Source organism: Aquarana catesbeiana, linkage group LG08 (genome assembly GCF_042186555.1).
Source record: "Aquarana catesbeiana isolate 2022-GZ linkage group LG08, ASM4218655v1, whole genome shotgun sequence".
Classification (NCBI taxonomy): domain Eukaryota; kingdom Metazoa; phylum Chordata; class Amphibia; order Anura; family Ranidae; genus Aquarana; species Aquarana catesbeiana.
In genome coordinates, this window is record NC_133331.1 from 307,517,999 (window position 1) to 307,544,174 (window position 26,176).

Below are 26,176 nucleotides of genomic sequence, written 5' to 3' on the forward strand. Positions count from 1 at the left end.
TGGACCAATGTGGTTGAGTAGAAGCATTTGTGTAAAGGGAATAAATCCCGTCAAGTCAAGAAATACATCCAGCTTTCTTACCTTCCTAACTGGAGGATGTCCTGCAATGCTCTGTGCTATTTCCTCTGTTACCCTTGGCAACCACAGCTGCTACTAAGTACTCCTTACGCCCAATTGTATATCAGTATCTTACCCTGCTCCCACTAGCTACACCTTCCCAGCATTTAACCCTTTGAGGGCTCCCTCTACAGTTTCCTTACCTATGACAGGCCCTCGGAAATCTTCCGCTGCAACCTTTTCCTCTCCACTTCTTTACCAGCAGCTTGATCTGGTCAGCACCCTGCAACCACTCCAGCTGGTTTAAATGCCATCTGTTGCAGTCCTGCCAGTGTCAATCATTCCTGTCAAGTCTGTGCCAGCTACTCCTGTCCTGCATGTCTCTGTGCCTGCAATCTCAGCTTGGCCAGTGGTAGCATCAATGGTAGGTCAGTCTGCTCCTGACCCAGCTGCAGCTCTGACTGTTGCCATTTCATATTTTGGACATTCAGTACCCCGGTCTCTCTCTCTATGGCATTACTACCTGCTCTTGGTTTTCTAAAAAGTTCTATCCAATCTTGAGACAGACTGACCCACTCAGTCAAGTGGGGTCCTCAACCACTGTTTAAAGCCACTGTGCACCATGGCCATGTTCCAGCCCCCCAGCTAATACCTCTCCTGCTGTCGTCTGATAAGACCGATCCATTGTCTACTGTCCAGCCTAATACCACTGATACATCATCTGCTGTCCAGTCTGATTCTGCCAGTCCATTGCTTGCTGTACAGTCAGACATGGATGATCCATTAGCCATTGTTTGTGTTCCAGCCTGACTCTGTTGGCATGCTAACCACTGTCCAGTCTGATACCACTGAAGCATTGCCTGCTGTTCAGTCTGTACCACTGATCCACTGCCTGCTGTCCAGTCTGATACCACTGATCCATCACCTGCTGTCCAGTCTGATACCACTGATCCATCGCCTGCTGTCCAGTCTGATACCACTGGTCCACCGCCTGCTGTCCAGTCTGATACCACTGGTCCACCGCCTGCTGTCAAGTCTGATATGACTGATCCATCGCCTGCTGTCCAGTCTGGTACCACTGATCCATTGTCTACTGTCCAGTTTCATACCACTGATCCATCGCCTGCTCTCCAGTTTGATATCACTGATCCGTCGCCTGCTGTCCAGTCTGATACCACTAATCCATCGCCTGCTGTCCAGTCTGATATCACTGATCCACCTCCTGCTTTTCAGTCTGATACCACTGATCCAGCGCCTGCTGTCCAGTCTAATACCACTGATCCATCGCCTGCTGTCCAGTCTGATATCACTGATTCATCATCTACTGTCCAGTCTGATACCACTGATCCATCGCCTGCTGTCCAGTCTGATACCACTGATCCATCGCCTGCTGTCCAGTCTGATACCACTGATCCATCGCCTGCTGTCCAGTCTGATACCACTGATCCTCTACCTGCTATCTAAGCTTACTCTATTGATACTTCATCTGCTGCTCATCCAAATGCCACTCATACACTGCCCACTGTCCAGCCTGATGCCACAGATCCTCTGCCCGTTTTCCAGTTTGATTTCACTGATCCCATCTCTGCTGCCCAGTCAGTTTCCACTCATCCTGTGTCTGCCGCCCAGCCAGTCTCCACTCATCCTGTATCTGCTGCTCAGCCAGCCTCTAGTACTTGTTTGTCGCATGCCTGGCATGGGTTATCCATCTAGTCTGAGATTCCTACAGCCACCATGCGTACCTTTTTCAGCCATTTGCTTCTGTTGCGCCAAAGCCTGACTGGGCCACCACTCACTCTGAATTTGATAACTGCACTTGCTATAACAGTTCCAGTAGAGATCTGGTAATGGTAGGGTTACATTTGAGCTTTTCCATGTGTAATCTTTGTAACTCCAGCTGCATTAGGGGACATGGGTCTGGTAACCAATGCCTTGGAAAGACCTGGGTGGCTGTCAAAATGCAAAGCATTTTCTAGCTATCAGACTAGCAGCTAAGATGTGGAGTGTCTGGATAGCAGTGAGACATCCTGGCCTTGGGGTACCTGTATGGTTTAATTGCCCCAGTGCTAAGCCTTCAGCTGGCCCATGGGATCCTAACATTGGAATATACTCTGTCTTGAGATACTGCAAGCTTCGAGTGTTACATCTGATCTGTGGGAAAGCACATAGCCAGTTTCTAGATCCTGTTGGCAGGGTATCCTGCAGGTTGGCGGACTTTGACCTAAAGAAATCTAACATGTCTTCAGACACTGATATTGGGAGACCTTCTCCTGTTTGGACCTATCAAACACAAGGGTCTCTCACATGGACGTTTATGATCAAGGCTTGGTAGAGCATCTGGAGGAGACTCCTGGATCACCTGCTGGTGGCACTATTGTTCTATAGTTGAAGGGTGTACATTTGGTGTCCAACGGGTGTGTCTCAGTAACCAGCTTCTGAAAAGGTATATAACCCCTCACCTAGCTGCCCTCAGTGCCTCAGTGTTTTTTGCCTGTGTGCCACATACTGTACCTTTTTACCACAGCCTGGTTATTGATGTGCTGGTCCTGATGCTGCACTTGACCCTAACTCCGAGTCCAATCTGCATCCTGTAACATGCTACCCCATATCCGCTCCCCTTGTACCTGGTCCGTCTCCCTGGTTGTTCCTGGCATCTCCTGTCTTAGCCTGTGCAGCGCACAGATCTGATTACTCCTGCTGTTGCCGGATACCTACACTCAGTATCCTAACAGACATTCTTCCTGCTGATTACCAATATAGGGCACATGTGCGTGCACGCTCACTGCTGACAAGTGGCTTATTAAACCTGATTCCTGCACTGGTCCTGTGCTGTATGGTCTTCTGCCTTGTCCCGTGATCCAGTCTTGACACAAATCCATGACCCTGTTACGGACCCGCCTGCCTCTCTGTCCTTGCCTGCCCATGTTTGATGTCTGTCTTTACTGACCCAGACCTGGACTACTGACCACACTTCTGCCTAGTGACTCTGTACCTCACTGCCTGATTGTTGCTGACCTCTGCCTGTTCCTGAATCCGGATTCCATGTACGTTCTGGTATCTGCCATCACCTGAACCTGGCACAACCACAATGCATCAACAGCTGTACCTTTTTCTGTCAGATACCAGTGCTCTCAGTTTCCTGGTCACAGCAGCTACACCTTGGCACTTGTGCTATTCATTCATCCCTGCAGTCCCTGTTTCACTATTAAGGGCTGCTCAAATGTGAACTGTGCAAGAGCCTACCCTCATCATCTCGGGATCTGCATACAGATAAGTGACAGTGGGGTATTCACTCTCAACCTCACCCTGTGAAGAGATTTTCCAGCAAGTGGGACAACAACCTGAGCACTTGCAGACTGAGAGTGATCATTACTACATAGGTGTCAGGGAAGGCTTGTCCATAGCACAGATGAAGTTTCCAGGCACATATATATGTGCAGGCCCGGCAGCTGTGCATGGACATAGGCGCATGCACATGGCCAGGAGTGCACCTGTCACCAAGCGTGCAATTTAAACAAGGCTGCAGCACTGGCTCATTGCTGTTTGGTCTACAGCGTTCTGTATGTTTATCCCTTTTTCCTGTGCCTGACCTTTAATCTTGACCCTGCTTGCTCTGGACTACGTTTGCCTGCTCCCTGCCCTGACCTCAGCTTCGTTCCTGGATTCTGCCACCTGTTCTTGCCTGATCTGCCTCACCATTGCTGACATTGGCCTGTGACCCGACTACTTTTCTGCCTGCCGTTTATGCCTGATCTGCCTGTCTGTTACCGACCTGGCTTGTCTGACCATGTACCCTTCTCATCCATCCTGCTTCAGCTCCTTCAGTCCAGTGAGCTTACATCTGCCTCCTGCTTCATTTCCACAGTCTGCCGCCAACCAAGCTCCATCCCTGGTGCATGGTGCTGCTGGTAGGTATCCCTGGTGGATGGTACTGCTGGTGGGTACCCCTGGAGGATGGTACTGCTGGCAGATGGTACGGCTGGTGGGTATTCCTGGTAGATGGAACAGCTGGTGGATATCCCTGGTGGATGGTACTGCTGGTGGCTATGCCTGGTGGGTACTGCTGGTGGATGGTACGAATGGTGGGCATCCCGGGTGGATGGTGTAATGGTCATGCATACTGAGCTAACGCATAGCTGTGTGGGTAGTAGCCATTTTGTCATAGTGCAGCTCATCCCAGCCATGTTGTCCAGTTAAGGGCACCCACCTTTTTTTTTAGTTATCCAAGACACAAACTGGTGACTGAGGAATACACATTGCAGTAGAAATCAGAACTCCCTCCTCCCTTATTTTCAGGAATTCATAGGCTTATACTTAAAGAGCTGTTATCTTAACTTAGAGAAGCAGACCCTGGAGAGGTCTGTAAAAACAGCTAATGTGGGCCTGGTAGGATGTCCAGGCCTATGGCAAAACTGTCACCCTCTCAATTCAGAGAACCAACAGATATAGTCGTAAAAACCTTAGTGTACATAAAGCTTAAACAGTGGAATAAGTATAAAATTTCAGCATGTTTCATATCTTTCAAAGTAATATTAGCACAGCCATAATATGGACATATTTAGCTTCCTCTGATAATTTGTAACGTTCCAAGTCCAGACAGCCCTATGTCAGGTTATATGGGAAACCACTGGTACCCCTTATTCCTTCTAGGTAAACTAGGCCTTGGAGACCTGGCATGTGTGAAGCAAATGTCACCTTGAACAATAATATGGATATTCGCAGTCTGTAAACATTAGAGATGCAGAGATATGAATATGTATCACACAGTGTACCTGGGACATGGTCATGAGTGTAGACACCTCCCAGCAACCAACCCCTAAACAAGATGACCAGATGATTGGTCACTGGTCGCTGTCAACACCCCTTTGATCTGACAGAAAAGGGGAGATGCCAAGACAATGGGCAGTTCTCCTTTTACCGTCCAAGTTTGAGAACCGATTACCCAGCTCATCGATCTAACTCTGATCAACCCTCAGACATTAATTGCAAGTATTCTTCCTCCTCAATCCTACCTTACTTTGTGGTTGTATATTGTCTTTATCTCTTTGAAACATCTTTTTCTGTAAATATTTGATTTGCATCAACTTTGACCTTTTCATTATTAAACCCTTATGTTGAAAAGTGTTAACCTTGTCACTAAAGCTCCTAATGCCAGCTATAAACAAACCTGCCTCTTGAAGAGCGCTACTGTTGTAGAGAGAGGCCTCTGAGTAGACCTGTCTGTGGTGGCAGTGTGTGTGTGTTGCAGACACTTATTCTGAAATCATAATTGGTATTGCTAAATTGATGGAAGTCCTGACTGTTCCTAAACAAACGTCAGTGGTGGCAGTTAAAGGGTTAATTGCGTGATTAGCCCAATGAAAATCGCTCTCAGGCTGCTGGCATCTAGATTGTGGTCCCACAAGCTGGAAAATCTTTGTGCCAGGCGCAGCTGAGAGTGGCATTGTTACGTAAGTGACAGCGTGGTGTGAGGTTGGCCGGTCCTTCGTCGCGAGGTTAGAGAGGAGGGTAGGGATCTTACACCCGCGTTCGTCACAGATGGCACTGCTGGTGAGTATCCCTGGTGGATGGTACTGCTGGTGGGTATCCCTAGTAGGTACTGCTAGTACTGTTGGTGGGTATCCCTGGTAGGTACTGCTAGTACTGCTGGTGGGTATCCCTGGTAGGTACTGCTATCACTGTTGGTAGGTATCCCTGGTAGGTACTGCTAGTACTGCTGGTGGGTATCCCTGGTAGGTACTGCTAGTACTGCTGGTGGGTATCCCTGGTAGGTACTGCTAGCACTGTTGGTGGGTATCCCTGGTAGGTACTGCTAGTACTTCTGGTGGGTATCCCTGGTAGGTACTGCTATCACTGTTGGTGGGTATCCCTGGTAGGTACTGCTAGTGGGTATCCCTGGTAGGTACTGCTATCACTGTTGGTGGGTATCCCTGGTAGGTACTGCTAGTACTGCTGGTGGGTATCCCTGGTAGGTACTGCTAGCACTGTTGGTGGGTCTCCCTGGTAGGTACTGCTAGTACTGCTGGTGGGTATCCCTGGTAGGTACTGCTAGCACTGTTGGTGGGTCTCCCTGGTAGGTACTGCTAGTACTGCTGGTGGGTATCCCTGGTAGGTACTGCTAGCACTGTTGGTGGGTCTCCCTGGTAGGTACTGCTAGTACTGCTGGTGGGTATCCCTGGTAGGTACTGCTATCACTGTTGGTGGATATCCCTGGTGGTTGCCATCCCAGATCACGGGTTCCTAGCTTAACGAGCGTCAGTGAGACAGGAGCTGTGCTGGAGGAAGCATGTGGCTGCAGTAGAGAGCAGAGCCGATGATTCCTGTATAGCGCCGGCTCCTGTCACAGGCGGAGTACATTTGGTATCACTCTGCCTGTGACAGAAGTCAGCGCTATACAGGAAGCATTGTGTATGCTTCCTTTAGCGCCGGCTCCTTCTTCACACTGATGCTCGGGTATGTTAGGTCGGGAACCCGTGATCAGGGCTTGCTGACCCACCATCCCAGAGCAGGAGGTGGTGGGCCACATCAATGGTTGGGCACCCCTGAGCTAGACTTTCTGTACCCCACCGTCTCCAGGGCCGTCTTTAATACTAATTGGACCCTGGGCAAACGTTTTCTTGGGCCTCCCCCCCATACAATTTCGCTCTCCACCTGCTCTGAGACATACAATAAATAGCAGCTAGACTTAAAATCAGTTTACTGTATCAGTTTAGGTGGCAACTGCGATTGGTTGCCAGCGGTTACAGTGTATCGTTACTGCTTACTGACTGGTTGCTAGAGGTTGCAGCACACATTACGGCTCACTGATTAGTTGCTAGAGGTTACAGCAAATGATTTCTGCTTGTTAATTGGTTGCTAGAGATTACTGTACATCAATACTGCTCACTGATTGGTTGCTAGAGGTTACAGCACATCATCTCCTCACTGCAGGGGAGCATGATATGCATATGAATGCCGTCTTTATTTACATATCAATGCCGCCTGCCGCAGCTATTTACTTAGTAATGCCGCCGCTATTTACATATGAATGCCGGTTATGGCATTATGGTATGTAAACACAGGGTCTGCAGGTCATCTGTACACAACAATAGGGCAGAGCTGGGCAGCCTTAGTACCAGCACTTCACACTGAGATATCGGGACACAGCACAGGACTAAACCTTCAAGGGACAAGGGAATTTAAACTGAGATAGTTGGCAAGTATTAGGCAGCTGCTTTGGGCCCCACAACAATGACAGGGCCCAGGGCAGCTGCCCCTTTTGCTCTGCCAGTATCACTAATAAAACACCAATGGATGGTTCTCTATGAGTTGTTCTTATTCTAATCGCCAAAAATGATGCTCATTTGTAAAAAGGGACCTACAGGTAGAACAGAATATTATATGGAAATCAGCCAATAACAACCAATAAGAAGTATGTTTAACCCAAACATTTTACACATCCTGAATATAAGGAAGGACACACATGATGTTCTCTGGTGGTTCTTCTTGCCACATTCTTTATTTGTCCGTATGTCCAAACATACAAAAAGTGTTAGTCCATGTGAACTTTCTGGTGTCGATCAAGGGTACTTTTTTGAGTGAAAGATTTCCCGCACTCTGAACATGAATAAGGCCGCTCACCTGTGTGAACTCTCTGGTGATTAACAAGATCTCTTTTCTGAATGAAACCTTTCCCGCACTCTGAACATGAATGAGGACGCACGGCTATGTGACTTCGTTGGTGTATAAGAAGATTTTCTGTCTGATGGAACGATTTCCCACATTCTAAACATGAATAAGGACGATCTGTGTGAATTTTCTGGTGTCGAAGGAGGCTTCCTCTGTCCTTGAAACATTTCCCGCACTCTGAACATGAGAAAGGACGCTCACCCGTGTCAATTTTTTGGTGTTGACGAAAGTGTTCTTTCCGTATGAAACATTTCCTGCACTCTGAACATGAAAAAGGACGCACTGTGTGAGCCCTCTGGTGTGGAAGAAGGAATACTTCACGACGGAAAGATTTTCCACACTCTGGACATGAGTAAAGGCTCTCCCTCTTGTGAGTTCTCTGGTGCTTAACAAGTTGTACTTTCTGAATGAAACCTTTCCCGCACTCCGAACATGAAAAAGGACGCTCACCCGTGTGAATTCTCTGGTGAATAACAAGGTCTCTTTTCACAACAAAACATTTCCCACACAACATGAATAAGGACGCTCTGTGTGAATTTTCTGGTGTCGAAGGAGGCTTCCTTTGTCCTTGAAACATTTCCCGCACTCTGAACATGAAAAGGGACGCTCGTCCGAGTGAATTCTCAGGTGTTTATCAAGTATCCCCTTCTGAGTGAATGATTTCCCGCACTCTGAACATGAAAAGGGACGCTCGCTCGTGTGAATTCTCTGGTGTTTAAGAAGGTTCCCTCGGTCTCTAAAACATTTCCCGCACTCTAGACATGAAAAGGGATGTTCGCCCGTGTGAATTCTCAGGTGTTTATCAAGTTCCCCCCTCTGAATGAATGATTTCCCGCACTCTGAACATGAAAAGGGACGCTCGCCCGTGTGAATTTTCTGGTGTTTAAGAAGGTTCCCTCGGTCTCTAAAACATTTCCCGCACTCTGGACATGAAAAGGGACGCTCACCCGTGTGAATTCTCAGATGTTTATCAAGCTCCCCCTTCTGAATGAAGGATTTCCCGCACTGTAAACATGAATAGGGACGCTCGCCCGTGTGAATTCTCTGGTGTTTAAGAAGGTTCCCTCGGTCTCTAAAACATTTACCACACTCTAAACATGAAAAGGGACGCTCGCCCGTGTGAATTCTCAGGTGTTTATCAAGCTCCCCCTTCTGAATGAATGATTTCCCGCACTCTGAACATAAGAACGGACGCTCACCCGTGTGAATTCTCAGGTGTTTATTAAGCTCCCCCTTCTGAATGAATGATTTCCCACACTCTGAACATAAGAACGGACGCTCACCCGTGTGAATTTTCTGGTGATTAACTAGATGTACTTTCTGATTGAAACATTTCCCGCACTCTGAACATGGGAAAGGACGTTCACCTGTGTGAATTCTCTGGTGATCAAGACATTTTTCTTTTTGACTGAAACATTTCCCGCACTCTGGACATGAGAAAGGACCTTTACGCTTGTTAGATTTCTGGTGTGTAGGAGGCTTTATGGTTTCTTTGGAAGAATTCCCACACACTGTAGATGACAAGGAACGTTCTCCTGTGTGAGATCCTTCATGGCTTAAAGAAGATCCCTCAAGATGAGATGGACCTGTTGATGGATCTGTACTGGGAGATCCCAGATTTGTTTCAGCAGTAATAGTATGTGGATCATCAGAAGATTCCTCAGGATTAGAGGGATCCATTGGCCTTTCTGACAGATAAGGTCTATGAAATATTTGTGTATAGAGGTCTTCTCCTGGAGAACGTTGTGTGGTGGGATTTTCTTCTTTATATTCTGAAGATACGTTATTCGAGACACAATGTCCACCTGTTGGAAATCAATGCTTAAATGTTAGAGGAATTCAGAAAAGAGGTGACTTACTGTATAAATAAATGTAAAAGAAAATGGGGCCCATGGCTATCTCATCCCGAAGCTTCTTCTACGGCCTTAAAAAACGGAAGTAAACCATAATAATGATATTGTAAAGCTGTATGTAGTAGATTCACTACGGAATACTCAGTCTGTTTAGTAGCTCACATGTCGTTCCTTTATTGTACCTTTTTATTTGTATTTATTTTATTTCATTTTAGTTTTATTTTGTAATTGTCAGCTTTTCACCTCAAGTATCTCTTTACAGTAAGATCCGTATTGGGGTCAACAGAGGGATGTATAGCAACATTAACAGCGCTCGTTCTTGTATTCCCTACTACGTAAAGGGGTTGTAAAGTCTCATGATTTTTCACCTTAACTGCTTGCTGCCCGCCCACCGTCAAATGACGGCGGGGCGGTGGGGCTCTCGTTCTGGGGCTCTCGACCGCGTCCCAGAACGGCCACTCTCGCGCGCAGCACGTCGATCGCGGCCACGCCATCTTGCTAGGACACGGCGCGACCCCAATCTTTGTAAAGTGCTGTTGGCTGTGTCCAGTCACAGCCGGTCACATGTAAACAAGGAGATGCCAGTAGTCGGCTCTCCTCGCCTCACACTGACAGAGTGTGTGGCGAGGAGAGCCGATCAGTGGCATCTCCTCACAGGGGGACATCTAGTAATGTAATCAGGGCACTGATCATCAGCGCCCTGATTACAATAAATAAATACAGTGTCACAAAACAGTGCCCACCAATGCCAGCATATAGTGCCAACCAGTGGCAGCAATCAGTTCCCACCACTGCCCACAAGTGCCACCAATCAGTGCCCATTAGCGATGCCAGTCAGTGCTGGCAATCAGTGCCACCTATCAGTGCTGCCCATCACTGCTGTCGATCAATGCCCATCAGTACCGCCTATCCGTGCTGCCTATCAGTGCCGCCTATTAGTGCCCATCAGTGCTGCATATCAGTGCCACCTATCAGTGCCCATAAGTGCGGCATATTAGTGCCTCCTCATCAATGCCCACCAGTTCAGCCTATCAGTGCCCATCAGTGCCACATCAGTGAAGGCGAAAAATTACTTAGTTACAAAATTTACCGAGAGAACAAAAGTAAAAAAACATTTTTTTTTCAAAATTTTTGGTCTTAGGTTTTTTTTATTTTTTTACAAAAAAAAAAAACAAAAAACCTAGCAGTGATTAAATACCACCAAAAGAAAGCTCAATTTGTGTGAAGAAAATGATAAAAAATTTGTTTGAGTAAAGTGTAGCATGACCGCGCAATTGTCATTCAAAGTGCGACAGCGCTGAAAGCTGAAACATGGCCTGGGCAGGACGGGGGTGTAAGTGCCCGGTAGGCAAGTGGTTAAGGTTCACATGTCATGTTGCATGTACAGTGTCTGACAAAAGTGAGTACACCCCTCACATTTCTGTAAATATTTTCTTCTATCTTTTCATGTGAAAACACTGAAGAAATGACACTTTGCTACAATGTAAAGTAGTGAGTGTACAGCTTGTATAACAGTGTAAATTTGCTGTCCCCTCACAGTCCCTACCTTTTGTTTCACCAGCTCCTCCCTATTCGATTGTAAGCAAGCAGGAGCAGAGCCCTAACCCTCTTGTATTGAATTGAATTGTTGCTGTATTGTCTCCCTTTGTATTTGAAAGCACTGCGCAAACTGTTGGCGCTATATAAATCCTGTATAGTAATAATAATATACAGTATGTTGGTCTAACACTCTACAGTATCTCAGAGCTCTGGTATGGAATTGGGAATCATAACGTAAAATTTGAATACAAACCAATGAAAGCAGGGATGCTCCACCTTTTGATGTTTGAGGGCCACCTATGTGATTTGGTAACCGGTCACAAAGAAATGAAATGGTTCCAAATATGGGAACTTTTTATTTTGAATAGCTTAATGAACATTTTCCTCCTGCAGCCGCTGAATTCTGGCGGGAGGGAGAGGAGGAGAAGCCGGCTTTCAGCGGTTGCAGGAGGAAAATGGAGAGAATCAGTTCACGAATATGCCAACCCCCTGCCCAAGTGTAAAACAAAATGTGACAGGGAGGCCACATGGGCCCCAAGAGCATGGGCGCAGGGCCGCCATTGTGACCTCTGATGCTACACCAATGGTAAAAACGTAAATCAACTATAGGGTTTTACCCCAAACTGCAAATGTAAACAACCCCTTACCTACCTTTATAGGTTCTAATATGCCCTTTGCAAAAGTGAAAGTAAGTATATGTGATGTCTAATACACAGACCGTATTTTCCTCTTCCAGGTTCTGCTGTCATCGCTCTCCAGGATGCTAGAATGATCCCAAAAGAGGGGCATTTATTATCCCTCCGCCTGGGACAGGACCTACAGGTATTCTTGGAGACCTAGTTGGTTGTTTGAAACTAATTTCTAGACATCATCATCTTTGCTGTGAAGAGTCCTACCCATTACTTCTGGTTTAAGGATATGGCATATGCAATACTTGTTTTAATTCGACTTCATAGTATTTACCACACTGTAGTACGCTAGCGAAAATTCTGTGTAGGCAGTTACTGTGAAGTTTCTACATTGAAAATGTTTACATATTTGATCTATATTCCTTAAAGATAGAAAGGGTGCATAGCACATATCTGTTTAATAACTAATATCCTTTATGGGCACCCGCTGTATTTCCATTGGAACTATTGGGATATAGTCGGTGCCTAAATGTCTCTGCATGCCACCTAAACGTCCTTACTATTCCTCTTTACAGATATTCCTGTTTCCTGTCCCCGCACATTTTTTCACTTCTAAATGCCCCTATTTACTTAAATATCATCATGTAAATAAAACGAAAACTAGCACAATTGGCCCACGTGATAATATCCTATTTATGTTGTTGATTGCTAACGATCGCCCATGATAAAGTGAACTATATCCATTAACTGGTCAAGCGGACAGCGGACTTCTTTATGAACAGGATCCTGCCCCTTCCACCTATCACAATTTCATTGGCGGCCACCACCAGCAAGTTTACTATAAGAAGGGTGTGTGGCGGCCCAGCCAATGAACGTCCGAGAAGAATCTACGTCATTAGTCAGGGCGAAACGCGTTGACGTCACAACGCTGCCTGTCCGTGAACGCTAGAGGCTCTGAGGAGCGTGCACGTGAGAGGCGAGGACGGGAGTTCCGAATTGCACCGTGGATCCGAATAGGACCAACTACTTGGCCAAAACCAACAGGACTGAACAGCGGGATCTTAATAGGTGTCAGTTGACATACCAAGGAGAAGTCTACACGAGGCATTGCTTTCCCTCCCCATACTGCAATATACCATACAAGCGACCACGTACAGAGTGGTAATGTAATGACAATGGTCACTATACCAGCTTGATATGCCTGAACCTTGTGGGGATCCTTATCTAACATGCCAGTGTTACATTCCCTGAATACTAGTACTTGGTCATTTGATACACTTGAATCCAGCAATGAAGTGCTAATGGCAGTCTAATTCACGGACTCCAAACCCCTAATCTACTGACTGAACATAGGACTGACTCAATGGCTGATCATCTCGATATATACTAGCTATTTCTAGATAGCTGTCCCCCCAAGGAGACCCTCCTACTATTTAAAATAGAATTTGGTACTGGATCGATTGCAACTTCCTAAAGGGACAATAGTGGAACCCACTAGTACCAGTCACGGCTTCAATGAGCTCATATAAATTGTTCAATTAACATCTAGCCCTGGGGTTTACCTATTAGATTGGCACCTGCACTTTTCCTCTATCTCCTCTCCACTCCTCCATTGCTTCAGCCCTCAGTTGACCCCCTATATCTCCTATTAAGCCCTAATTTGACATTCAGACCCAACATATGGCCGCAATTGTGTTTTTTTGGGGTCGCAAAGGACTGAAGCAATAAGCCCGGACTAGGCAAGCTGCACATTTTTTGTTTTATGTTTGTCCTGTCTGTGTCATTGTTTGCGATAGTTTGGCCCAAACTTTATCGGCAATTCATCTTTGCACTGCCTATTTCAAATGTGTACTTTAAATTTTAATATATGAATAAACTGTTATGTTTTTACTATATCAGTATCCCTGATTACTCTGTTGCTAGAAGTAACCCCTTTTGAGGCCCGCCTTTTAACGGGCCTATCCCCCCTTCCCCTATTCCCTTTTGTGGTATCTAATTGCTAAAGGTTACAGCAACAGCACCCTAATAGGTACAGGGTACAGTACCAGCCATTAGAACTTTCTGACCAGGTACAGGTGATTACTCGCGTGTCCCATCCCCCCTTCCCTCCCCTACGCCCTGTTGTGATTGCCTGGGACAGGAGCCAGCTACAGTGGAAGCATCAGCTTATGTAGCTCCGGCTTCCTCTACGCTGGCTCGATACACACTGATGCTCTGGGATGGCGGGTCGGCAAGCCCAGATCGGGATCAACAGGTTGCTGACCCTGGATATGTGCTTCCCTGTTTTGAGGTCAAGGGCCACATCAGAGGGCTCCAAGGGCTACAGGTTGAGCATCTCTAAATTAAAGGATACATTACACCCAACTGCACTAGGTAACAGTGTTTGCATTGAGGACATTGTTACTGCCAGAACAGAGTTGAGCCTCCATCTCATTTCTTAGAAACATGACATTATATTGAGGAATGGAGATGGATCTTTCATATATAGTACGGTATCTCCTCCTCATTTGTTGGGAACATGACGTTATATTGAGGAATGGAGATGGACCTTTCATATGGTGTACAGTATCTCCACCTCATTTGTTGGGAACATGACGTTATATTGAGGAATGGAGATGGACCTTTCATATGGTGTACAGTATCTCCTCCTCATTTGTTGGGAACATGCCATGATTTTGAGGAGTGGAGATTGACCTTTCATATGGTGTACCGTATCTCTGCCTTATTTGTTGGGTACATGATGTTATATGAGAAATTAAGGTGGACCTTTTTATATTGGTTTTATTATTTCCACGTTGTAATTATTTAAATATTTTATACTCATCAAATAAAAATAATAATATGAACTTTTTCTAACTTTACTGTTTATGACTTACTTGTGTCTATATGTAGAGAAGATTCCTCCTGTTTACTTTCCATAACCATCTCCCCCTCCTCCGTAGACTGCTGATCTCCACTCACCGACCTCTCTTCTTCTTTCTCTTTAATCGCAGCTTTGATGTCATTTAGTTCTTCATTCTGAACCACAAAAATGATAAAATTGATAAAACTGTCAATAATAAACAAATATACTGTATATGATAATGTTATCTTATAATTTAGATTATAATATTTGAGTTCTATCTCACAGTCCCCTTTACCTGAATTTGGTGAGAGATGCTGGGAACTTCCTGTGTGAAATTCTGGGAATACAAAGGAATACTCTTCTCCATAGAATACTGATCTCCACTAACAAGTATCTTTACTTCCTCTTCAGTTTCAGCTTTGATGTCTTTCAGTTCTTCCCCCTAAATCCCAAAGATGGCAGTAGAGATTTGTAAAAAAAAAAAAAAGAACAAGAGATTACATAGAAAAATGCATTCTTAAGTCTACATGCTCAGTCCCCACCTACCTGATCATGGTGTATGTAGTTATGATCTTCCCCTGGGGAATACCAGGAATACAAAGGATGGTGACATCTCTCTGGTGGGTTCCCATTACTGGATCCATCTGTAGGAAACACACACACTGACTGAATACATTGTTTCTATGTGTTTATCAGATGATGGGGGATCTAGGTGGACCCTCCATACTGCTCTCTCCTTTACAATAAAGTCTCCTCTTACCCGGTGATGTGAGGGGCGGCTGATTCTGCATCATAACATCCTTGTAGAGATACTTGCGTCTTTCTAGATACTCCCACTCCTCCATGGAGAAATAGACAGTGACATCCTGACACCTTATAGGAACCTGACACACACAATGATACAGTCACCATCCAGACACATCCCTTGTCTGTTACTGGACAATGTCCCAGAATTCCCGGCACCGCTCACCTCTCCTGTCAGCAGCTCAATGATCTTGTTGGTCAGTTCCAGGATCTTTTTATCACTGCTTCTCTCAGAAGACATAAGGGAAAGTGAAGGCCCTGTGATGGTGATCTGGGCTCTGCTCTGAGCTCCCAAAATTTGGTCCTCACCAGACTTCTTGACCACAATATAATCCTACAGAATAAGAGAAAGAAGAAGTAGACAAAATTCAGGCAAACAATGAGTGCTAAAAACAGCACAATGATTACAGGCGATGTCATGTGACCTCCCAAAATCCTCCTCACCTCTCCGGTCAGCAGGTAGAGGATCTCCAGGGTGATACCTAATATCTTGTTTCCGTCCTTCTCCATCTTAGCACATGCTGATACAACAGAACTTCACATCTGAAAAGACAGAAAACCGACAAATGTAGTCATGGCTCACCAGATGTTTTCTTCACTCTCCTGTGTAGAGAGAGAGAGAAAGCAATAACAGTCATTACAGACTTCCCAGAATCCTCTCCTCTTCGGTCAGCTCTGTGTACCTGACCTGTACTGGGATGAGCTTAAGGTTTGGTCCACACACTGAACCCTAACAAGAATTTATTCTGTCAGAGTAACGATTGGGAAATAATTCCCTCACTCTGGATGGACAGTTGGATAAACGGCTCTATATTTAGGATGTATCCAGTCTATAAACCAGAGGCTCTGGATGGACAGTTGGATAAATGGCTCTATATTTAGGATGTATCCGGTCTATAAACCAGAGGCTCTGGATGGACAGTTGGATAAATGGCTCTATATTTAGGATGTATCCGGTCTATAAACCAGAGGCTCTGGATGGACAGTTGGATAAATGGCTCTATATTTACGATTCATCCGGTCTATAAACCAGAGGCTCTGGATGGACAGTTGGATAAATGGTTTTATATTTAGGATTTAGGATGTATCTGGTCTATAAACCAGGGGCTCTGGATGGACAGTTGGGTATCTAGGGCTCTATGATTATTGCTATCAACTAAAATATCATGATATTACCTGATCTACCTCAAGATCCAGTATTGTCTCCCCATAATTTCCTACTAAATCACCTTTCACCTGGAACTTCCTGTTGTAACCCTACATCACTTCCTGTCTGTACATGACATCACTTCCTTCTTTGTGTTCCACGCCTATAAGTGAGATCTCCATCTTGTGGAGAATGTTAGTACTGCAGCCTACATTCTGTACCTCAAAACCAGGCATCACAGTGCATTTATTGTTTTTGTTGCTTATTCTAACCCCCAAATACATTTATTGAATATATTAAAACGTTTCATAGTTCCAGAGCCGATCCGCCCTATACGCTCACTACGCAAGCTGCGTAGGGCCCCGCTGCTGTGAGGGGGGCCCCCATGGGCGGATCGGCTCTGCTCAGGGCCGGACTGGCCTACCAGGATACTGGGACATTTCCCATAAGGCTGCCTGCCCTGGTGTCGCTTTGAGCTATGCTGTGACTGCAGCATAGCTCAAAGCAGAGTCCCGCTGTGTCACAGAGCTCAGTGTAAATTTGCGCTGTGACAAGGGTCCCGCCCTCCTCCTAGACCAGCTTGTGTGATAGATGCAGTGTTCTGTCTATCACACGAGCTGGTCTAGGAGGAGTATGGGACTTTTGTCACAGCGCGACTGAACCTTTCACACTGAGCTCCGTGACACAGCGTGAGATGTGCCTGTACGTAATCCACTGGCACTAACTGGTGAGGCGGCAATGATTGGCACAGTAAGACATCAATGATGGGCACAGTAAGGCTACATTGATTGGCACAGTGAGGCGGAAATGATTGGCACGGTAAGGTGGCAATGATTGGCACAGTGAGGCTACATTGATTGGCATGGTGAGGTGGCAATGAGGTGCACAGTAAAGCTGCAATGATGGGCATCATGAGGTGGCAATGATGGGCACGGTGATGCTACATTGATTGGCACAGTGAACAGGAAAAAAGTTCGTTCGAACATGCGAACACCGTTAAAGTCTATGGGACACGAACATGAATAATCAAAAGTGCTAATTTTAAAGGCTTATATGAAAGTTATTGTCATAAAAAGTGTTTGGGGACCTGGGTCCTGCCCCAGGGGACATGGATCAATGCAAAAAAAAGTTTTAAAAACGGCCGTTTTTTCAGGAGCAGTGATTTTAATAATGCTTAAAGTCAAACAATAAAAGTGTAATATCCCTTTAAATTTCGTACCTGGGGGGGTGTCTATAGTATGCCTGTAAAGGGGCGCATGTTTCCTGTGTTTAGAACAGTCTGACAGCAAAATGACATTTTGAAGGAAAAAACTCATTTAAAACTACTCGCGGCTATTGCATTGCCGACAATACACATAGAAGTTCATTGATAAAAACGGCATGGGAATTCCCCAAAGGGGAACCCCGAACCAAAATTAAAAAAAAAAAATGACGTGGGAGTCCTCCTAAATTCCATACCAGGCCCTTCAGGTCTGGTATGGATATTAAGGGGAACCCCGGCCAAAATTTAAAAAAAAAAATGACGTGGGGTTCCCCCTAAATTCCATACCAGACCCTTCAGGTCTGGTATGGATTTTAAGGGGAACCCCGCGCCAAAAAAAAAAAAAAAACGGCGTGGGGTCCCCCCAAAAATCCATACCAGACCCTTATCCGAGCACGCAACCTGGCAGGCCGCAGAAAAAGAGGGGGGGACGAGAGTGCGGCCCCCCCTCCCTCCTGAACCGTACCAGGCCACATGCCCTCAACATTGGGAGGGTGCTTTGGGGTAGCCCCCCAAAACACCTTGTCCCCATGTTGATGAGGACAAGGGCCTCATCCCCACAACCCTGGCCGGTGGTTGTGGGGGTCTGCGGGCGGGGGGCTTATCGGAATCTGGAAGCCCCCTTTAACAAGGTGACCCCCAGATCCCGGCCCCCCCCTGTGTGAAATGGTAAGGGGGTACATAAGTACCCCTACCATTTCACGAAGAAAGTGTCAAAAATGTTAAAAATGACAAGAGACAGTTTTTGACAATTCCTTTATTTAAATGCTTCTTCTTTCTTCTATCTTCCTTCATCTTCTGGTTCTTCTGGCTCTTCTGGTTCTTCCTCCGGCGTTCTCGTCCAGCATCTCCTCCGCGGCGTCTTCTGTCTTCTTCTCCTCGGGCCGCTCCGCACCCATGGCATGGGGGGGAGGCTCCCGCTCTTCTCTTCTTCTTTTCTTCTCTTCTTCTCTTCTTCATTTTCTTCATTTTCTTCATTTTCAGGGAAGTCCCGTCAAGTCACCGTGCGTCAGAGGGGGGCGGGGTCACCGGGTGGCCCCGCCCCCCCCCCCCGTTATTTAAGAACTGTCAGACGAGGAGCGCCGTCACACAGCGGGAGCCTCCCTCCATGCCAGCATGGATTGCGGAGCGGCCCGGAGAAGAAAAGAAGAAAAGAAGAAGAGAAGAAGAGAAGAAAAGAAGAAGAGAAGAGCGGGAGCCTCCCCCCCATGCCATGGGTGCGGAGCGGCCCGAGGAGAAGAAGATAGAAGACGCCGCGGAGGAGATGCTGGACGAGAACGCCGGAGGAAGAACCAGAAGAGCCAGAAGAACCAGAAGATAAAGGAAGATAGAAGAAAGAAGAAGCATTTAAATAAAGGAATTGTCAAAAACTGTCTCTTGTCATTTTTAACATTTTTGACACTTTTTTCGTGAAATGGTAGGGGTACTTATGTACCCCCTTACCATTTCACACAGGGGGGGGGCCGGGATCTGGGGGTCACCTTGTTAAAGGGGGCTTCCAGATTCCGATAAGCCCTCCGCCCGCAGACCCCCACAACCACCGGCCAGGGTTGTGGGGATGAGGCCCTTGTCCTCATCAACATGGGGACAAGGTGTTTTGGGGGGCTACCCCAAAGCACCCTCCCAATGTTGAGGGCATGTGGCCTGGTACGGTTCAGGAGGGAGGGGGGGCCGCACTCTCGTCCCCCCCTCTTTTCCTGCGGCCTGCCAGGTTGCGTGCTCGGATAAGGGTCTGGTATGGATTTTTGGGGGGACCCCACGCCGTTTTTTTTTTTTTTTTTGGCGCGGGGTTCCCCTTAAAATCCATACCAGACCTGAAGGGTCTGGTATGGAATTTAGGGGGAACCCCACGTCATTTTTTTTTTTTAATTTTGGCCGGGGTTCCCCTTAATATCCATACCAGACCTGAAGGGCCTGGTATGGAATTTAGGGGGACTCCCACGTCATTTTTTTTTTTTAATTTTGGTTCAGGGTTCCCCTTTGGGGAATTCCCATGCCGTTTTTATCAATGAACTTCTATGTGTATTGTCGGCAATGCAATAGCCGCGGGTAGTTTTAAATGAGTTTTTTCCTTCAAAATGTCATTTTGCTGTCAGACTGTTCTAAACACAGGAAACATGCGCCCCTTTACAGGCACACTATAGACACCCCCCAGGTACGAAATTTAAAGGGATATTACACTTTTATTGATTGACTTTAAGCATTATTAAAATCACTGCTCCTGAAAAAACGGCCGTTTTTAAAACTTTTTTTTGCATTGATCCATGTCCCCTGGGGCAGGACCCAGGTCCCCAAACACTTTTTATGACAATAACTTGCATATTAGCCTTTAAAATTAGCACTTTTGATTTCTCCCATAGACTTTTAAAGGGTGTTCCGCGGCATTCGAATTTGCCGCGAACACCCCAAATTGTTCGCTGTTCGGTGAACTTGCGAACAGCCAATGTTCGAGTCGAACATGAGTTCGACTCGAACTCGAAGCTCATCCCTAGCGGACTCTGATGTAAGGGGGACCTCTGTGTGGACTCTGATGTAAGGAGGGGCTTTCTGGGGACCCTGATGTAAGGGGAGGCTCTCTGGGGACCCTGATGTAGGGGGAGCTCTCTAGGAACCCTGATGTAAGGAGGGGCTTTCTGGGGACCCTGATGTAAGGGGAGGCTCTCTGGGGACCCTAATGTAAGGGGAGGCTCTCTGGGGACCCTGATGTAGGGGGAGACACTCTGAGGACCCTGATGTAAGTAGGGTGGCTCTCTGGGGACCCTGATGTAAGGAGGGACTCTCTGAGGACACTGATGTAAGGGGGGCTCTCTGGGGACCCTGATGTAAGGAGGGGCTTTCTGGGGACCCTGACGTAAGGGGAGGCTCTCTGGGGACCCTGATGTAGGGGGAGGCTCTCTGGGGACCCTAATGTAGGGGGTGGCTCTCTGGGGACCCTGATGTAGGGGGAGACTCTCTGAGGACACTGATTTAAGGGGGGCTTTCTGGGGGCCCTGATGTAGGGGGGGGACTCTCTGGGGACCCTGATGTAAGGAGGGGCTCTCTGAGGACACTGATGTAAGGAGGGCTCTCTGGGAACCCTGATGTAAGGATGGTCTTTCTGGGGATCCTGATGTAAGGGGAGGCTCTCTGGGGACCCTGATGTAGGGGGAGTCTCTCTGGGGACCCTGATGTAAGTAGGGAGGCTCTCTGGGGACCCTGATGTAGGGGGAGACTCTCTGAGGACACTGATTTAAGGGGGGCTCTCTGGGGACCCCGATGTAGGGGGAGACTCTCTGAGGACACTGATTTAAGGGGGCTCTCTGGGGACCCTGATGTAAGGAGGGGCTCTCTGGGGACCCTGATGTAAGGAGGGGCTCTCTGGGGCCCTGATGTAAGTAAGGGATCTCTGGGGATCCTGATGTAAGGAGGGGCTCTCTGGGGCCCTGATGTAAGTGGAGGATCCGCACTCAGATATGTAACGATATATATATATATATATAAACACACACACACACGTATATTATATACATGTCAGTTCTATAGTGTTGTACTTATTCTTTGACTGTTTCGTTTAAAGGAGGGAGGATTGTATTGGGAGCACTGAAGTGTCAGTTGTGACTATGGCAAATGGTTTACATAGGTCACGGCATCACGGGTCAGGTAGAATTTTGCTTAGGGCCCCAGGGAGGTCAGGATCGGCACTACATAGTTCTATATGAAAGAAGCTAGCATAGCGATAGAATACTCTCCAGATAAAAATGTGAGCTCTTTGTAGTTCTATAGCCCATTTCTTGAGTGAGCAAATATGACAAACATGCACTAATGTTCATTGATATAATGTGTATGGTGGACCAATGTGGTTGAGTAGAAGCATTTGTGTAGAGGGAATAAATACCGTCAAGGGACAACCATACTAAGATGAAGTTGTAGAGAACATAGTAAATCTTTCTCCGTATAAAAAGAGAGCATAGTTTCAAGTCTCAAGGTGGTCATCTGGTATCATCAACCTATCTCAAATGGCAGATATTTTGTGGTAGACAGATGTTTGTAGATGTGATGTCCGTTCTCCTCTATGGAAGCACAAACTAGTAAGGTTGAGGACCAGAAACACAGAGGTCAGCCATGGAAACTGAGTGCAGCAGACAAAAAATACATCCAGCTTTCTTACCTTCCAAACTGTAGGATGTCCAGCAATGCTCTGTGCTCCTTCCTCTGTTACCCTTGGCAACCACGGCTGCTACTGAGTACTCCTTATGCCAAATTGTATATCAGTATCTCATCCTGCTCCCACTAGATACACCTTCCCTGCATGTAGCCCATTGAGGGCTCCCTCTACAGTTTCATTACCTATGACAAGCCCTTGAAAATCTTTCTCTGCTACCTTTTCCTCTCTGCTTCTCAGTGCTGTCACTACATCTTTACCAGCAGCTCGATCTGGTCGGCCCCCTCCAACCACTCCAGCCTGTTTAAATGCCAGCTGCTCTTGTCCTGCCTGTCTCTGTGTCAGCTATCTCAGTTTGGCCAGTCGCAGTATCAATGGTGGGTAAGTCTGCTCCTGACCCAGCTGCAGCGCTGACTGTTGCCATTTCATATTTTGGACACTCAGTACCCCGGTCTCTCTCTCTATGGCATTACTACCTGCTCTTGGTTTTCTAAAAAGTTCTATCCAATCTTGAGACAGACTAACCCACTCAGTCAAGTGGGGTCCTCCACCACTGTTTAAAGGAACTGTGCACCATGGCCTTGTTCTAGTCCCCCAGCTGATACCTCTCCTGCTATCATCTGATAGGACCGATCCATTGTCTACTGTACAGCCTGATACTACTAATACATCATCTGCTGTCCAGTCTGATTCCGCCAATCCATTGTTGCTGTTCAGTCAGACTTGGATGATCCATTAGCCATTGTTTGCTTTACAGCCTGACTCTGCTGGTATGCTACCTGCTATCCAGTCTGATACCACTGATCCATCACCTGCTGTCCAGTCTGTTACCACTGATCCATTGCTTTCTGTCAAGTCTGGTACCACTGATCCATCGCCTGCTGTCCAGTCTGGCACCACTGATCCGCTGCCTGCTGTCCAGTCTGATACCACTGATCCATCGCCTGCTATCCAGTCTGATACCACTGATCCACCGCCTGCTGTCCAGTCTGGTACCACTGATCCATCACCTGCTGTCCAGTCTGGTACTACTGATCCACCACCTGCTGTCCAGTCTGATACCACTGATCCATCGTCTACTGTCCAGTCTGATACCACTGATCCATCGCCTGCTCTCCAGTCTGGTACCACTTATCCATTGTCTACTGTCCAGTCTGATACCACTGATACATAACCTGCTTTCCAGTCTTATACCACTGATCCATCGCCTGCTGTCCAGTCTGATACCCCTGAACCATCGTCTACTGTCCAGTCTGATACCACTGATCCATCGCCTGCTGTCTAGGCTGACTCTACTGATCCTCTACCTGCTATCTAATCTTACCCCTATTGATACTGAATCTGCTGCTTATCCAGATGCCGCTGATACACTGCCCACTGTCCAGCCTGATGCCACTGATCCTCTGCCTGTTGTCCAGTTTGATTTCACTGATCCCATGTCTGCTGCCCAGCCAGTCTCCACTCATTCTGTGTCTGCTGCCCAGCCAGTCTCCACTCATTCTGTGTCTGCTGCCCAGCCAGCCTCAGGTACTTGTTTGTTGCATGCCTGGCATGGGTTACCCATCTGATAAAACGGGTTTAGTCTGTACGCATTCGCAAATACATTAATAAGCCACAGAGCCTCGCCACGGCACCCTGATATCTGTGGTCCTATCACTAGCTTATGAGTGACTCCACAATGAAAGCACATGCATTCTGATGGATATTACCCATCTGGTCTGAGATTCCTACAGCCACCTTGGGTGAGTACCTTTTGCAGCCATTTGCTTCTGTTGCGCCAAAGCCTGTCTGGGCCACCACTCTGAATTTGATAACTGCACTCGCTATAACAGCTCCAGTAGTAGAGATCTTCTGGGGAATGGTAGGGTTACATTTAAGCTTTTCCATGACCCAGATGTAATCTTTGCAACTCCAGCTGCATTAGGGGGTGCGTGTCTGGTAACCAGTGCCTTGGAAAGACCTGGGTGGCTGTCAAAATGCAAAGCAGTTTCTAGCTATCAGCTTAGCAGCTAAGATGTGTAGTGCCGGATAGCATTGAGACATCCTGGCCTTGGGGTACCTGTATCGTTTAATGGCCCCAGTGTTAAGCCTTCAGATGGCCCTTGGGATCCTAACATTGGGATATATTCTGTCTTGAGATACTGCAAGCTTTGAGTGCTACACCTCCTAGAGAATCTGATCTGTGGGAACTTACATAGCCAGTTTCCAGAGGGGCACCAAGCCAATTGCCAGAACCTGTTGGCAAGGTATCCTGCAGGTTGGCAGACTTTAACCTAAAGAAATCTAACATGTCTTCAAACACAGATATTGGGAGACCTTCTCCTGTTTGGATTTATCCAACACATAACCCTGAGTCTAACCGTTATCCTGTTTCAGTACCATGCTAACCCATATCTGATCCCCTTGTACCTGGTCCGTCTCCCTTGTTGTTCCTGGTATCTCCTGTCTTATCTTGTACAGCACACAGATGTGGTCACCCCTGCTGTTGCCGGATACCTACACTTAGTATCCTAACAGACATTCTTCCTGCTGATTACCAATATAGGGCACATGTGAGTGTCAGGAACCTGGTGCCAGCTGTTGGGCTAATGCATGTGCGCATAAGCATAGAAGACATATAGCACATTTGTCTACACGTATGAGCACGAGAGCATGCGCTCACACACATGCATGCACATGTGCGTGCATGCTCACTGCTATTATGTGGCCTATTTAAACCTGATTCCTGCACTGGTCCTGTGCTGTATGGTCTTCTGCCTTGTCCCGTGATCCAGTCTTTTCGCAAATCCATGATCCTGTTACGGACCCGGCTGCCTCTCTGTCCTTGCTCTCAGATTGTCCTTGCCTGTCCATGTTTGATGTCTGCCTTTGCTACCGACCCAGGTCTGGACCACTGACCACACTTCTGCCTAGTGACTCTGTACCTCACTGCCTGATTGTTTCTGACCTCTGCCTGTTCCTGACTCCGATTCCATGTACGTTCTGGTCTCTGCCATCACCTGAACTTGGCACAACCACAATGCATCAACAGCTGTACCGCTTTCTGTCAGATACCAGTGCTCTCAATTTCTTGCTCACAGCGGCTACACCTTGGCACTTGTGCCTTTCATTCATCCCTGCAGTCCCTGTTTCACTATCGAGGGCTGCTCAAATGGGAACTGTGCAAGAGCCCACCCTCATCATCTCAGGATCCGCATCCAGATAAGTGGGGTATTCACTCTCAACCGCACCCTGTTAAGAGATTTTCCAGCATGTGGGACAACAACCTGAGCACTTGCAGACTGAGAGTGATCATTCATACGTGTCAGGGAAGGCTTGTCCATAGCCCAGATGATTACATTTCCAGGCATATATGTATGTGGATGGACATAGGCACATGCTCATGGCCAGGAGTGCACCTGTCACCAAGCGTGCAATTTAAACAAGGCTGCAGCATTGTCTCATTGCTGTTTGGTCTACAGCGTTCTGTGTGTTTATCCCCGATTCCTGTGCCTGACCTCTTTTCTTGACCCAGCTTGCTCCAGACTATGTTTGCCCTGACTCCGGCTTCGTTTCTTGATTCTTCCTCCTGTTCTTGCCTGATCTGCCTCACCGTTGCTGACATTGGCCTGTGACCTGACTACTCTTCTGCCTGCTGTTTATACCTGATCTGCCTTTCTGTTACCAACCTGGCTTGTCTGACCATGTACCCTTCTCATCCAGCCTGCTTCAGCTCCTTCAGCCCAGCGAGCTTACATCTGGCTCCTGCTTCATTTCCACAGTCTGCCGCCAACCAAGCTCCATCTCTGGTGGATGGTACTGCTAGTGGGTATCGCTGGTGGATGGCATGGCTGGTGGGCATCCCTGGTGGGTGGCACTGCTGGTGGGTATCACTGGTGGATGGCACTGCTGGTGGGTATCCCTTGTGGATGGTACTATTGGTGGGTATCCCTGGTGGATGCCACTGCTGGTGGGTATCCCTGGTAGATGGTACTGCTGGTGGGTAACTCTGGTGGATGGGACTACTGGTGGGTATCCCTGGATGATGGTACTGCTGGTGGGTATCCCTGGATGATGGTACTGCTGGTGGGTACTGCTACTGGATGGTGGGCATCCCTGGTGGATGATACTGCTGGTGGGCATCCCTGGTGGATGGTACGGCTGGTGGGTATCCCTGGTGGATGGTACTGCTGGTGAATGGTACGACTGGTGGGTATCCCTGGTGAATGGCACTGCTGGTGGGCATCCATGGT

At 47.2% G+C, this 26,176-nt stretch overlaps 2 protein-coding genes across 2 annotated transcripts in view; both read right to left on the minus strand.

Annotated features, from left to right (window-relative positions):
• The window catches only part of LOC141106913 (uncharacterized), a 148,896-nt gene that overhangs the window by 87,603 nt on the left and 35,117 nt on the right, over positions 1 to 26,176 (minus strand). The window contains exons 27-33 of the mRNA XM_073597842.1: positions 15,840 to 15,934; positions 15,562 to 15,729; positions 15,352 to 15,475; positions 15,138 to 15,235; positions 14,887 to 15,033; positions 14,623 to 14,764; positions 9,009 to 9,530 (exon numbers count right to left, since the gene is read on the minus strand). Of these exons, the coding sequence (XP_073453943.1) occupies positions 9,009 to 9,530; positions 14,623 to 14,764; positions 14,887 to 15,033; positions 15,138 to 15,235; positions 15,352 to 15,475; positions 15,562 to 15,729; positions 15,840 to 15,934 (1,296 nt within the window). The remainder of the gene's footprint in view (positions 1 to 9,008; positions 9,531 to 14,622; positions 14,765 to 14,886; positions 15,034 to 15,137; positions 15,236 to 15,351; positions 15,476 to 15,561; positions 15,730 to 15,839; positions 15,935 to 26,176) is intronic.
• On the minus strand, positions 7,526 to 8,302 carry LOC141105157 (uncharacterized). Its single transcript, XM_073595047.1, has one exon. It carries the CDS (start codon positions 8,300 to 8,302, stop codon positions 7,589 to 7,591), a length of 714 nt encoding a protein of 237 aa, XP_073451148.1. The 3' UTR covers positions 7,526 to 7,588.